Genomic DNA, 16,283 nt, shown 5'->3' with positions numbered 1-16,283 from the left:
TATGGTAATGTCACTGGACTAGTAATCCAGAGGACCAGGCTAATGTTCTGGGGCCAAGAGTTCATATTCCCCCACGGCATCTGGTGGGATTAATAAATTAATAAATCTGGAATTGAAATGCTAGTCTCAGTAATGGTGATCATGAAACTATTGTCGATTGCTGTAAAAACCCATCTGGCTCACAAATCTCCTTTGGTCATGAAAATCTGCTGAGCTTACATGGTCTGGCCTACAAGTGTCTCCAGGCCCACAGAAACTCTCAACTGCCCTCTGAAATGGTGCGGCAAGCCACTCAGTTCAAGGGCAGTTAGGGATGGGCAACAAGTTTGGCAGTAATGCCCACATCCCATGAAAGAGTAAATAAAAACTGGCTCCTGCACTGTCACCCTGTGTGGATTCCGAGCTGGGCCGTCAGTGTGTGGTATAAGGAAACTGAAAGCTAACAGTTGGAAAGGAAGAATATCATCATCCAATCAAATAAATACTCCTCTCAACATGGGGCAAAATTTTTTTCAAGTATTTTGTGTTATAGTTCTTCCCAAACCTACCTGTGGAAATCACAGATGAAATCTCAAATTCTAACCTTCACTCTGTTCAAACAAAAAAACAGAAAAATTGGATAAGTTTGTAAATCTGATTATACTTTGTGTCATTTTTTTATTACTTATTTTATTTCTTAGCTGAGGATTATTGAATTTCACTAAAACTGAAATGTGTGCAGCTTTAATCTTTTTTCACCTAAGATGTAAGGAAGCCATGAAGATTTTTTTGTCAAATTTTGGTGATGCTTTGGTGAAGCGCCATAGGATATATTCCTCTCGTCATTTGGTAGTACAGAGCTTTGGCATTGCTGAAAAAAGAAATTTTGTCAAAGTTTTTCATCTGGCCTCATCAGGACAATTCGCGAGAATACCAATGTTCGGGGAACAGCAGTATTGTATGAGAAGATAGCTTTAAAAAAATTTGTTCATGGGATGTTAGCATCGCAGGCGGTGCCAGCATTCATTGCCCATCCCTAATTGCCCTTGAGGGGCAGTTAACAGTCAACCACATTGCTGTGGGTCTGGAGTCACATGTCGGCCAGGCCAGGTAAGGACAGCAGATTTCCACCCCTAAAGAACATTACTGAACCAGATGGGTTTTTACGACAATCGGCAATGGTTTCATGGTCAGCATTAGGCTTTTAATTGCAGATTTTTATTGAATTCCAATTTCATCATCTGCAGCGGTGGGATTTGAACCTGGGAACCGGGGAGTGCTCTGGATCTCTGGATTACTAGTCCAGTGACAATACCACTACGCCACCACCTCTCCAATAGTGCGGATTGATTGGCAAGTGGATTCTGATTGGCTGAGGTGTTGCCATAGAGAGTGCACCAGTTAATGGTGACTGATAGTTAATTGGCAAGCATTATTTGAAAATTTGAACCAGGCAGTTTGACTCTTTATGTTCTTTCAGTCTGTCGTGAACATGGCCCTGTGTATTAATATATGTAGCTTCCACTACAGTTGGGCTCACAGTGTGATGCATGTGTGTGTACTGGAAGGTACATATATTCATACACAAAGCCCTGTACTTTGCAGGCGAAAAGAACATGTATGCACATTGCCTCTGTTTCAGCTAAACAAAATAAGTGATCATCACTCACAGGCTCATTCTTCAGGGCAATGCCTTCACCAATCAGAGCCAAGCTGCCTGGTTTAAAGTTTCAACCAATGCATGGCAGTTGACTGTGTGTACATTTTCTTTCTGTCTGCAAAGAACAGGGCCTTGTGCATGAACGCATGTACCTTTCAGTTCACACAAATGCATCACACTGTGAGCCCAACTGTACTGGAAGCTACATATATTAACAAACAGGGCCATGTTCATGGCAGACTGAAAGAACATAAAAAATCAAACTGCCTGGTTCGAATTTTCAAATAATGCTTGGCAATTAACTGTCAGTGTGTTCTCCTTGGCAATGCCTCTACCAATCAGAGCCCACTTGCCAACCAATCAGCAATCTCTTCTAATACAGTATTATGTTGATGTTTCCTTAATATTGGTATTCCTGCGATTGTCCTGATGAGTGCAAGACAAAAGCTTTGGCAAATTGTATTTTTTTCAGCGATACTCCAATATGTTCCAATGTTAAATGTGTTATGTAAATGAACAATATTGTTGGAATGTCCAATTCATGCTTCAAATAGATGTGTTTATGATTTATTTTAGATTAATGTTAAGGCATTCTGTGCAATGGTCAATCATTTACCCACTTAAGAACTAAGAGAATTGCATCATATTGATTCTAACAGCAGATGCTGTAGCAAACGTGATGTCTCATTAGAAATCCCATTGGATATGATGGACGAACTTGAGTGATTCTTGGACAAACATATCGGAGTGCAAGCATTTGAAATAAGGGTTTACACATCATTGTGCACGGATAATTTCCAATGGAGCGAGGCAGGTTTTAAATGATTAGATGCAATTTTTGGCTTGATGCATGTTTTTGTCTCAGCCTGAGACATCCGAAGATATGCACCATGTGAAGCATGCATTTCTACCATGTCACCTGTTGATTCACTGACTTATTTCTATGACAATATTTACAAATAACTTTATGTCATAAATGATAACCTTTTACCAGCATGGTTAATTTCATGACTTCAGAAACTATTTGCTTACATACTAGATAACTCGATAGACTTGTGATGCAACAATTCTTGGTCCTTAGTTAGTTTGTTGCTTAAAACAGCTTTACAGACAGAACTGGATTGGCCCGGAAAGCCAAACAATTAAATTATTTAAAGTTCAACCAAGTAGAAATGTTGAAAAAAATTAAGTTATCCATTGAAAGAAGGCATCCATTTTTTTCGATGATCATCGAATGAATAAAGTTCATTAACGGTCATATTGTTACATTATCCCATGTGCTACGATCTATCATTGTGACTATTCTTAATTGGCTATACAGCACTTTGAAATGTCCTCACATCACAAAAGTTGCATTATAAATGCAAGTTTTTTTTTTCTTTCCAACCAGCTTCACTGATACCAAGGAATACATAAGGATGTAGTGAAATAGACCTCCATTAACTCCCACGGGTCCAGGTAAATGTGGATTACAGTGAACATCAGGAGACATCCATTCACGGAAGTCATTAGTTCAGCAGTAAGCTTCTCTGTAATTCAGTTTTGTTTCACAGGTTAAAGAACGATGGTGGTTTATGGTTCCGTAAGTACCTTGACATGGACTTTTGTTTTCGTTTCTCTTTGAGGATCGGCAGCCAGACTAATCCAAATACAAGAAACATCATCCCAATGGACAGAAATGCAGGCCCCAGCACGTTACATGTTTTCTTTGTGATCTGCGCAAAATACAAGCCAGTCATTATGGACCCCAAAAAGAAAAAAGCCCCTCCAACTGACATGACAAAAATTGGCTTGTGGTAGATTTCCCAGGCAGTCTGTGGCGCTGAGGTCCAAATGGATACACTTCTGGAACTGCTGTAGTAGGTGCTTCCTGTATGGCTGGTCAACAGATCTTTGGACTCAGAACATAATCGTATGCCCAGATCGGTGTTCTCAGTTGAACTTGATGTCATCATTGGGTCTGGAGTGGACGCCAGCATGAAATCTGTGTTTAAACAAACAGGCACATTATTGAATGTGAGCACTGGCTACATTGACAGAGAATACAGTTGAGAAAATGAGGATATTCATCGTAAGAAGTCATCCAGTTTCTTTAATGCTCATCGAGCAAATGAAATTCATTAAATGTCACATTGCCATTTTATTCCATATGTTCCATATCCTTCTGACATAAGTTCCTCATTTTGATATATTTCTCAATGTCTAAATATTTTTCAGACACGGATGTAGATATACAAAATACCTCACCACCAATGCTGAATAATTGTATCATCAGAATAGGGTGCTAACAATCCCCCCCTCAGAAACCAAAATGGAAATGAACTGCATACCTTCTCAGAACATAATGAATAAGCAAATCAATGGGCACATGCTGTCATATTTATTCAACCAAATTAGATTATACAGCTGGATGAAACCTCTGAATTTAAGCCTAGCTTAAACAGGAACTTCAGCAAGCTGCAACCATCCACCTGCTTTGTACTGAGGCATTGATGAGTATACAAATGGCGCAAACACACTGCTTAACATCATGGGGACGGTGGAGCATTATCAATCCCATTAATCACATTTTGTTTTGATGTTTTAAGTTTCCTTGGCGATTCTGTTCACCTTGATGCAATATCCCTTTAAAGAACCGCATTTTGAATTTATCCCACAGTCCGTCGATTTTGTTTATTTGGTTAACCAAAAGAAGCACACAGTTTAATTTTTTTGCTCTAGGTTCAATTATTATAACCCAGCCTATAGTATTTTTGAAAAAAGTGCCATTTCAAATGCTGAAAGTTGCTTTCAATATCAGACGTTCAGTCTGTAGCGAATGGCTTGTCACATCAGGGATAATATTTACTCGGGGAGAGCGGAGCAAACAATGAAACAACCTCAATGCCATGCTGTTAGTGAGAATATCATGGCTTCTACAATGCAGGAGCAATTAATCAATGTGTGAATCCTACCTTGAGCTAATTAGTATTTGAACATTCTGCATAGCATACCGTATCCTTTGATGGTCTGATCCATCCACCATACTGTTCAACAACTGCTGAATGAGTTAACTAATAAAAGCTGTGTTTTTTTGATCAGTTGGAGGATATAGAATGCTTGATGTGACTTATTATGCTTTCTGCAATATAAAGACCAGCAAAGTTACTTTGAAAAAGGATCAGTGGGATCCAGTGCTAAATGTAGTGGAAAGTGAAAAGATGAACAGCGATTTTCTTGAATGACGGTAAGAGATGGGTTTGAGAGCAGATCAAGCAGTCATAACCCACTTCCTCAGAGTTGTGAGTGCATTCTGCAAAACTGCCCATAAATTTGTTCAAATTTGCGCAAAACTGACAGCCTGAATTCAAGATGCTATGAGACTACATGGGTAGGAAGGGTAAAAAGTCAAACATATACAATGGATGATCATTTTCTGAGACACTGAGCTAGGTTGTTCTGCTGGGGCAGGGTAAAGGAGATTGACCTCCACAGGCTAAAATTTTGATTAAATTCATTCACAGAATCATAATGCAATATTAATCAGCACCCAGACCACAATACTTTGTGCTGCCCGCTCACCACTATGATTGTGCTGGGTTTCTCAGCATGAAACATGCCGCTGCCTGTTTACGCATCCAGCAGGGGACCAGGCCCACGCCTTGTGAACATGACCAACTTGCAATTCTTAAAGGCAGCCTGCTTCTTAAAGGGGAGGTACAATTAGGCTTCAGTTGCTGTTTGTGAATGTCTTTGAGGGAAGGCCGAAGACTAAAATAAACATCAGCAATGGAGCAACAGGTCAGAGAGAGGGTTCCCAGGTTCTCTGATGCTGCACTCAAAGCCTTATTCCAGGAGCTTGAAATGGGAACAGCGAGCTGATGTTTTTTCAGGGAACTAGGAAGCCCTCAAGGTATAACCCACAAAGGGAATGGGAATAGGTGTCCAGGGAGGTGAATTCCAAAGTCTGGCCCACAGTACCTGGCTGCAGTGCCACAAAAGCTTCAACAACCCCAAGGCGTCAAGGTCAGTGAAGGAATCTTTTAATAGCATCAGTCTACTGTACCAGTGACCTCTCACACTGTTCAATATATCAGAGCCTCATCAAACAGCAATCAGGACCCATGGTTAGCATTGATTATGCTCCACCTCACCTTCGCACACTTACCAATGCTGCAACCCTCAATCCCACATATCACAGCTTTCACATACTTCCAGCTATTCAGCTACGATACATGGCAGAATGAACAACAGTGAACTGACGGGACAGCTCCAAGCTCTTTGGAGCAGATGCTGCTGTACCTTAAGACCATAAGTGACTGCGGTGCAGGTAAAACTTTCAGTTTGATGGTATGCTCCTGGCTTATTCCCCTTCTTAAATCCTACTTTACCCTTTTCCTCCTATATGGCATGAAGTTAAAGCTGCATATGGTGTCGCCATACACCTCTTGTTTTCCGCCCCATCCTCCTTTTCAATAATAATCTTTATTGTCACAAGTAGGTTTACATTAACACTGCAATGATATTACTGTGAAAAACCCCTAGTCGCCACATTCCGGCGCCTGTTCGGGTACACAGTGGGAGAATTCAGAATGTCCAAATGACCGAATAGCACGTCTTTCGTGACTTGTGGGAGGAAACCGGAGCACCCGGAGGAAACCCACGCAGACACGGGGAGAACGATCAGACTCCGCACAGACAGTCACCCATGGTGTAGCCTCACCATGAAGGGCATGAGCAAGAGCAGCACTCTCAGCCTCAGCTCAGGTTCTTGAACTGTGCATACCTTAGGCGGTGGGATAGCATTGTAGTGTGCCATTAGGCAAGAGTGGGTTGCATCCAGGCCAACTCTCTGATGGGTGAGATTGCGAGCCAAGTCTTCTGCAGAGGACTCGGATGAGGACTTTGATGGAGCAGCATACAGGAGAAAGCTAACGTGTATGTTCACAGAGATGGTCACAGTGTTGGATGCACTGACATGCCTACCATGAACTTGTTGTCACCGTCAAGGAGCATGGAAGAGTCTAGTTCCAATTTCGCACAAGAGTTTGCACACAGCTTGGGGTCTGCCCTTTCCAGTGTGAAAGAGCTGGTCATCGCCATGACAGCACTTGTGGGCCTAGTTCTGTTGCAGTGCCTACTAGCTGACACACGCAGAAGCCACTCAACGTCCGTGTGCTACAATGGAGGCTCAAACCACACACAGAATTCAGATTTGCTGACAAACAAGACCAGTTTTGTCCCACATAGGCTCAGAGTTGCCATAATGGCTGCAGGTACCAATGCTCAAATCCCAATGCTCCACATCAATCCCTCACAGCAGTCCGCAATCTGTCCTCAAACAGACTACTAGGATTGCCGGGCAGACTCCATTGTGACAGTATTCCTGCTCCCATCGCTGCCACTCCACCAATGCCCTTGCTGTTGCCTCTCGGGCAGCCAACACAGACTGTTGCTTCCCATGCCAAGGTAATGCAGTCTGAAGCCCGGCCTTTACAGTCTCCCCCTAGTGAAAGTCAGCAACAATCCACCAGCCAGGTTGCAGCTAATGGAGTAGCACTGGGCAGCACGGTAGCACAGTGGTTAGCACAGTTGCTTCACAACTTCAGGGTACCTGGTTCGATTCCCGGCTTGGGTCACTGTCTGTGCGGAGTCTGCATGTTCTCCGTGTGTCTGCATGGGTTTCCTCTGGGTGCTCCGGTTTCCTCCCACAGTCCAAAGATGTGCAGGTTAGGTGGATTGGCTATGCTAAATTGCCCTTAGTGTCCCAAAAAAAAAGGTTAACACGGTTTTGGGCATAGGGTGGAGGTGTGGACTTAGGTAGGGTGCTCTTTCCAAGGGCTGGTGCAGACTCGATGGACTGAATGGCCTCCTTCGGCACTGTAAATTCTATGATTCTATGGTGTAAGAGCCCAAGGACAGTTGAAGGCAGATGCAAGAGAGGCACTAATGGAATGCCCAAAGGTGACTAGTTAAGTTCTGTAAGTATTATTGCAAGTGTTGTTGGGTAAAGTTGGTACGGAAAAGCTTTCTGTGGTGTCTTTTATTTCAAGATATTGGCCAAGAGGATGCTATAATGTTACACAGCAGAGGAATAGAAGAATATAAGTAAGAGCAAGGGTAGACTGTTGTAGTACGAGGGAAAACAATGAAGGAAAACGACAAGGCAATGCTAAATCACAAAGGTAATTTAGTTAACAAAGAAGAACTTTATATACAGAACAGTACAACTCACAACACAGGTCTAGTTCCCTCGACTCCCAAGCTTACTCTGATGATACCCCAACAGCCAGGTCCGTGCCGAGACTCCCGATAGGCTGAGGTTTGCATGTTCCGTCCCTATAGGCTCCAGGTGGGGCACGTGGCCTGTGAAGGATTGCCTCTGAAGGGGACCACGCTACCATGTAGACCACATGTCTCCTTGGGCTTGCAAAGTTGGGACTTGTGGAGCAAAAGCGATGTGAGGATGAGATTTTAAGGTAACCGGAGTTTGATGAGCTGCTCACAGACTACCATCAAGAGTGAAAGTGTCCCAGATCCATCCTCCCTTCAAGCTCCTCCTCCTCCTATTTGTAAGGGCCGCAGCAAAGGCCTGTAAACATGCCCTCATGAAACCAAGCCATGGATAACATGGCAAGCAATGATTGTTATAACTCGGTGTTCATTTACTCAGTAAAGGAAGAATCTGGAGCCAGTCTTTCCCTCAGCCACCATTGAGTCTCTGGGCTTTGGTACTGCTGACATCATTGGCACTATGCTGTCAAATTCTGTAGCATTCATCTTTGCTGAATGAGCATGTTTGAATGCTGGCATTGAATATGGAAATTTTAAAAGTGCTCTCTATTTCTGAACTGTGATATCCTTCAGCCTCATTAGCAGAACAATTTGGAGAAATTATGTAAAGTTGTGTTTATTTTGAATGCAAATCTGATATATTGACAGGATTGATGTAGAGATTGTGTGAGATAATAAAGTGATGGTAGCAGTGCTGTATGGAGGAGGATGTATAACCCACTGAAACCTTATTGCCAAAATATGCATTCCTTTCATAGTTAATAAATGCAACAGACCCAAACACTTTTTATTCATCTTGGTATTTGAGGAAGGTATTTTGAAGTAGGAATTGTTTTCATTGTAAGACCACCTTTATATTTTCCTCTCTTTAATTCCTTTGCACCTTCTATATCTCTGATTTCTCTCTCTTACACAGCATTCAACAAATATTTTGGGGGTTTGTAGAGGGGAAGCAGGTTATAGTTAATACTGAGGGGGAATGCAACAAAATACCAGAAGGCATTAAGTGGGTGTGTAATTGGTGAATGAACTTCACCATGGATAAATATGAGGTGGTACATTTTGGTAGGGAGATGAATGAAAGCTCATACCTGTTGGAATATAAATGTCTCAATGTGATAGAGGAGCAGAGGGATCTGGGTATACGGGATTCAATTTAGCAAGTCCATTAAAAAAACTCAGCACTGGGATTCATTTCTAGAGGAATAGAATTGGAAAGGGGGGGGGATGTTATATTAAACTTGTTTGAAAGCTTTAGTAGACCACACTGTTTACAGTTCTAGTCTCATATAAAAAAATATTGAGACACTGGAGCAGGTATAGGAAGGATTTAAAAACATGGCAACAGAACTGAGAGGTTACACCTATCAGGAAAGATTGAATAGGCTGGGGTTCTTTTCTAAAGATAAAAGAAGCTTGACATGATCAAGGTTTTAATAAAGGCAAAAAGGAGTCAGACGAGTAACATTAAGAAGACGTTTATTCATAACACGTACTTATAACATGTACTATGTACAAAGGGGCCCATCAGACTTTACTCTCTCTGGGGTTGGTTCCTATCCTGGCTGACCTTATACACACAAGGCAATGGCCCTGTAGTTGGCGGGGGAGCTCATATTCCCCGAGCCACACGGGGAAAACAATCAAGCCAACCTCAGGTCTCTGTGCAGGTTATTACAAAGGTCTTATGATCTTAGCAAAGATAATGAAGAGGTTTGGTACAGTAGATGTAGAAAATATGGTTGGTGGGGAGTGGGGGGACGGGACCAAAATGGAGGACCATAAGTACAAGATGAATAAATCATACCGGGACATAAACAGAAAATATTGGACGATCTCCGCAGGTCTAGCAGCATCTGTGGAGAGAAAAGGGAGCTAATTTTTCGAGTCTGGATGACTGTCAATCATACTGGGAATCCAAGAGAAACGTCTCTACCCAGAGAATGGTTGAATTATGGGCCTCGCTACCTTAAGGGGTATTTGAGGTGTAAAACACTGATACATTTAAGATGATGCTGTGTAAACTTGTGAGGGAAAAAGGAATAAAACGTTATACTGATAAGAGTTAGATGACGGCCGCACAGTGGTTAGCACAGTTGCTTCACAGCTCCAGGGTTCCAGGTTCGATTCCCGACTTGGGTCACTGTCTGTGCGGAGTTTGCACGTTCTCCCCGTGTCTGCGTGGGTTTCCTCCGGGTGCTCCGGTTTCCTCCCACAGGCCAAAGATGTGCAGGTTAGGTGGATTGGCCATGATAAATTGCCCTTATTGTCCAAAAGGGTTAGCTGGGGTTACGGGTAAAGGGTGGAGGCGTGGTCTTGGTGCTCTTTCCAAGAGCCAGTGCAAACTCGATGGGCCCAATGGCCTCCTGCACTGTAAATTCTCTGAAAATTCTATGAAGAGGGTTTGAAGGAGGCTTCTGTGGAACATTGGACAGTTGGTTGATTGACCTGTACATTCTATATAATTGTTTTCTAGGAACTGAAAGAGTCCTGCAATATTTTTGTAACCTTCATGTCACATACAGGCACTTAATATTCTGTTTTCAGAGGATTTACATCATCACATTATGCAAAGAGAAATAGACCATCAAACACTTAACCATGAAGATAATTCTTCCTTAATAGCACAAATTAGCACTCAACTGACAAGAAAATATATACACATATGCACTTTGGCAAATGTCTTGACACACTGTTCCAGAATAAGCAATGGCAGTGTTTTTTCACGGTAACCAAATTTAGATTGGTACTGTGGTAAACTCGCAATGGTTACGTCAGAATCAATAATGCTTAAATGATGCAGTCATCATGGATTCCATGTTTTAGCATCAACGTCCATGTGACAGTAGCAAAATAAGCAAATTGGCAACAGAATAAAATGGCTCCTAGTAACATCACTCTTTATAACCTAAGAAAAAGCAAACACAATGGAGTGATTTCAGACTGTGACAGAGATGAAGATTATCAGTTACACCAGCTTAACATAGCTGGTTTAAGGTGCTATGCAGACCCCTCTATAAGAATGAGAATATTCCCCATCTGATACATACAGTTACTGATTATTCAAAATAAGAAATTGTATTTAGGTAAGCTATCAAGGGAAGCAGGAAGTTTGTAAACTATCACATCTAATGAATTATAATCAATTTACTTCTGGAAGGAGAATGCGAGAATTAAGTTAAGTGAGTTGGTTATCACTCAGTTTAACTCAAAATCTGGCATTTTCACTGCAACCAACACTCGCTGTGCATAATTGTGGTATTTGATCAGATAATTGTACTACGCATGGTTCGTACAGAGGATTATGAATTTTATCATGGGATGTCAAGCAGCCTTGGATCTAAGGGATATTATATTTTAATAATAGTTTAAAAACCATGAACATTTAGTTTAAAACGTTGACTTAATTCTGTACAAGACTCATTAATTATGAATCTTTGACAAGGAAATTGTTTTACAAGATGAGGTAATCAGAAGACGACTCTCTCTGAGAACTATAGCTGAGGGCTGCACTTGGATACCAAAGATTTGCATTTCTATTACAAGTGCACATCCTTTTTCCTGCATAATCACATGAAGGGATAATGGCTTTGAGCGATATTTTAAAAACCTAAACTGATCAAAAAGTGGATCAACTCATGCAATTTAGAAAAATTCTAATTCAGTGAAATGTTATGCCCCAGATGATGAGCTTGTCTGTTTTGTTCAATGGGTTTCAACTGACTTGAGTTCTGTCACTACTGAGCACTACCTAAGCAGCCTCCACTCTCCCCACTACTTCAAACACCACAGAAAGGTGAACAATACACGTTGATATAGCTGTGTTGTTACTGACAAAATCTTCAAAGTCTTGCTTTGATGTAAATAAATTGGATTTATTTTTAGATATCATCTAGTTTGGTTTTCAGCTTTTTAAAGCATTTTTTCATTCACACCATATTTGGTGTTTTAATAGTGATTTTTCATTATTGGTATTGTTAAGAAAATGAGATGTAAGAACAAAGCTAATTGAAATCTGAAAATGTTAGGTAGTGACCTTGGGATGTGACAAATTGTGGATACATGCATTAGAACAGTGCTGGTGGTGGAATATTCAATTGGGGAGGGTTACAAGGCAGATGTTGACAGTGAGGGCTTGTAGCAAGGCATCAGCATCTTCAATGACGAACTATTCAAAACTGATGGTGGTTTAAGACATCACCTTTACACAGACCATCAAATCAGCCCCATAAATTGTCAATATAGCTAAATTTAAATGTACCGTGACAGGTTAGCAGAAGTTTACAACATCAATTGTACAAATTTAACCAGTGAGGGAAGTGCAGGGTTGACGATTTTGAATACTTAAAATGTTAAATGTGGTTCCAGGAAAATGTATTTGGTTCTACCAATCATTTCCAAATCTAAATCAAAACCAAAATCCAGAGGAAAGCAATATTTAACAGTGCAGTCACACACCGCATGCTCGAAGTTTGCAGAATCAAAGAAATTATGGAAATGCAACTTGTTGTTGAAAGTTCTTCAGTAATGGATAGAATTTTTTGATTATCATTCTCCCTTTCCCTCTGATATTTATCTCTATGATATACGTGCTGTACAAACACAGGTTGTTACAGTTATAACAGCCCTATTCTGCAGAACAATCAGGCAAAGTGGTCAATGGACTAAAAGTTTACAGAATTGACATGGAATATGACCGTAGAGAAATGCATTGCCGAGGAAGTTTAGAAATTGATCTTCCGACTAATTGTCTAATACAAATGCTGTGCCTTCAAAACATTACATCTACATGCAATCAGATCAAAGTTGAATCATACACACAGCTATACTGAATACTGTGTGTTGATACAAAGCAGCCTCCACTGTATAAGAGCTGCGTTGATAATTTGACTGATTATAACGATGAGTGAAACTATACCATGCGTATTGTATAACCCTTTCTGCTACATGAAATACAGACTTTAGGTCACACGAACACAAGGAATAGGAGCAGGAGTAGATCATATGACCCGTTGAGCCTGCTCTGCCATTCAATATGATCATGACTGATCTTGTGCCTCAAAACCATTTTCCCACTCATTCCCCATGTCCCTCAATTCCCTGAGATACCAAAAATCTGTCTATCTCAGCTTGAATGTATTCAGCGATGATCAGGTATACAGCAGGGCAGAGGCCTTCTTGATATCTGGAGCGACATAAGCAAGGTGCCTCATATTGAAACATTTTCCAAAACAAGTCCAATGTTTTTATCATAAGCAAGCCTTTTATCCACTCCAGATTGCATAACTTTTCCAAGTTCATTAGTCGTAGAGTCAAACAGCACAGAAAAGGCCCTTCGGCCCATTGAGTCTGCAACGGTCAAAAACAACCACCTAACTATTCTAACCCTACTTCCCAAAACTTGGCCCATAGCCTTTTATGCCCTGGGATCGCAAGTGCACATTTAACTACTTCACAAATTGTTGCCTCCACCACCCTTCAAGCAGCAAACTCCAAACTCCCACCACCCTCTGGATAAAAAAGATTTTTCTCACACCCCCTCTAAACCGTCTTCCCCTTATCTTAAATCTATGCCCTCTGGTCATTGGCCCATCCACCAAGGATAAAGTGTTTGTTCCTGTCTACTCTATTCATGCCCCTCATAATTTTATACATCCCAATCATGTGCGCCCTCAGTCTCCTCTGCTCCAAGGAAAACAAGCAAAGTCTATCCAATTTCTATTCATAACTAAGGTTCTCCAGCCCTGGGAACATCCTGGTAAATCTCTTCGGCACCCTTTCCAGTGCTGTCACATCCCTCCTATAATGTGGATTCCAGAACTGCACACAACACTCCAGTTGTGGCCAAACCACCATTTTATACAGTTCCAGCAGAGCCTCCCTGCTCTTGAACTCTGTGTCTGTCTAGGCAAGTGTACCATATGCCTTCTTAACCAGTGTATCTACCTGCCCTGCTACCTAAGGAACTGGTGTCTGTGAATCGTCACACCATTACCAATAATTCATGCATTTCAAAATGCCTTTCAGAGTGCCTGTTCACCTCAGGATTGTTGAAAATCTGTTCCTTAGCCACTGATTCCATCACCCTTCCTGGCCTCTTTCTAAGGCTGAATAAGACTGTTGGAAACCTTGGTGTTCTGTTGGACCCTGAGCTCAGCTTCCAATGCCACATCCTCCTCATCACCAGGTCCGCTCGCTCCTACTATGGTAATGTGGTTCCTTTCCACATCAAATCATCCACTGGATAAAACCAGTCCCCTCCACACTCGACTATTCAATGCTCTCCAGACTGGCCTCCATCTTCTGCTCTAAGAAATTTCAGTTCTTTTAGAACTTTGCTGCCCATATCCTACCCCCTACTCGTCCTCCCTTCACTCCTGTGCTCACTGACCCACATCAGCTTTCAATCTAGCAATGCCTCACGTTTCAAAATTTCTATCCTCCCTTTCAAATCTCCCACAAACTTGCTCTTCCCCATCGCTGAAACCTCCTCCAGGACGACAACCCTCCGAGAATACTACGTTCCTCTAAATCTGACCTCCGACAAATTCCCCATTTATTTTGCTTCATCCCAGGTCAGACTGTCAGCTTTCTAGGTCTGAAGGGCTTCACCTTTCTTCCTCCCCCCCCCCCCCCCCACACACACACACACACTTTAAGATAATCTTTAAAACCTAACACGTTGACCATCTGTCCAAATATCTCCTCCGGTGGCTCCATGCCAATTGTTGTCTGCTTACGTTCATGTGAAGCAGCCTGGGGGCATTTACCATGTTAAAGGAACTATATAAATGCAAGTTGTTTGTGTGGGGTCAATGTTTTTTTTTATCGCCAGAGAATGCTTACTGGGGGATGGGAGATATATAGATACAAGGCATATTTACAAATACAGCTGTGTTTTAACTACACTGATAGCTTCCTCAATGTCATATATTGATTTACGCTGCAAACCTGCTCCAATTGACCAATTATTTTGCAACTGGCCAATTTTGACTTCAGTAAGATTCCATGATTTATTATTGGAGAAGCTTTGGGCGCGGTAGCCAGTTTCCAGCTCACGTATGCTCACTTCTCCGCCTTAGAAATATTTGCATTGGGTCGCAGTGGCTTCTGCACAGGCTCCCACTTCTTAACAAAAATAATAATTTATGGGATGAGACCAGCATTTATTGCATCGCGCTCTGCAGCCCTTATTGACATCCCCACAAAGGCAGCTTCACGGAGTAAACGGCACGGAGGGGCAGCTCGACACATCTGCAATCAATGCCCCCATGGCACTCTCACGGTTTCACCTTTGGCCGTGCCAAATGCAGGTGGCTCAGTCAGCTCACACTGGCACCTGGGTCAGACTTCACTCAGTTTGTCTACCAGCCCCACCCACACCCTGGACCTGTCTTTGAGATTGCAGCAGGGTGGGGATCCTGGCCCTGGTCTCGAAGACCTAGATCATTTATCCCATTCTGGCGACCAGTCTCTTACTTCGATTGCATTGCAGGATGTTTAGAAGTTGTGAATCTCCATTCAGCCTAACATTAACCATTTCAGTGCCAGCCTTTATTTCTGTACTAAAAAACATTAGGTCGTTAAAATGTGCTCGGCGATTGTTTAAAAGAAGCCGAGTGGCCACACGCCAGTGTGGTGCTCCTGTTCCCCACACACACACCCCCATCCTGTGAGCAGCTCTGACTCCCGTGGCCAATTCACTGGCGATGACTTCCCTCTGCCCCTCAGCCCATCTCTAGAGTTGCTGCTCCCTCTCCCCCTCTCTCTCCCCCTCCCTCTCTCCGCATTACTTTCCCACAGTAGCCACGCCTCGCAAGAGATACTCACTTTATTTCACCACTTTTCCAGCAGCCTTCTCCCTCTTTCCCGCTCCAGGGTCCGCCTCTGATTTAAAACGAAAAGGGGCCAAAGGCTGTGAGTGTGCCCCTCTGATCAGTGTCTCGCACAGGAAAGCTCGGACCAACTCAATGCCAGAGAGCCAGACATGCTGAACAGCGAGGCTTCATAATGTGAAGAGCCGACAGGGAAGCCCTTCCCCAGGGCGGAGGAACTCAATTACATCATCGATGGCCTGCCCTCAGATTGGGAACTGCAGCTTGACTGAACGCTTCTTCGGGTTCTTTTTGTTGTTGTTGGTGACACACTTCCTAAGTTATTGCTACAATCGAATGAATAAGAAATTTCCCTAACTTTTCATCAGCATTATACACTCCCTGGTCAGGTCTCATGGGCGGAATTCTCCCCCCCCAAACCGTTTGTAACGGGCGAGCGGCGATTCTCCGGCCCGAATGGGCCGAGCGGCCTGCCCAATACGACGGGTTCCCACCGGCGCCGTCCACACCTGGTCGCTGCCGGCGGGAACAGCGCA

General features: G+C 42.6%; 1 protein-coding gene across 1 annotated transcript in view; it reads right to left on the bottom strand.

Moving 5' to 3' along the window:
• The window catches only part of LOC140395408 (phosphoinositide-interacting protein-like), a 34,413-nt gene extending 18,473 nt beyond the window's left edge, over positions 1 to 15,940 (bottom strand). Inside the window, exons 1-3 of the mRNA XM_072483132.1 lie at positions 15,743 to 15,940; positions 2,672 to 3,623; positions 549 to 590 (exon numbers count right to left, since the gene is read on the bottom strand). Of these exons, the coding sequence (XP_072339233.1) occupies positions 3,187 to 3,618 (432 nt within the window). The 5' untranslated portion in view covers positions 3,619 to 3,623; positions 15,743 to 15,940 and the 3' untranslated portion in view covers positions 549 to 590; positions 2,672 to 3,186. The remainder of the gene's footprint in view (positions 1 to 548; positions 591 to 2,671; positions 3,624 to 15,742) is intronic.
• Between the last annotated feature and the right edge of the window lie 343 nt (positions 15,941 to 16,283).

The sequence above is a fragment of the Scyliorhinus torazame genome, chromosome 18 (genome assembly GCF_047496885.1).
Source record: "Scyliorhinus torazame isolate Kashiwa2021f chromosome 18, sScyTor2.1, whole genome shotgun sequence".
In the NCBI taxonomy this organism is placed as follows: Eukaryota; Metazoa; Chordata; class Chondrichthyes; order Carcharhiniformes; family Scyliorhinidae; genus Scyliorhinus; species Scyliorhinus torazame.
The sequence above is the reverse complement of the archived record's forward strand: the minus strand, read 5'-3'. Positions and strand labels throughout refer to the sequence as shown.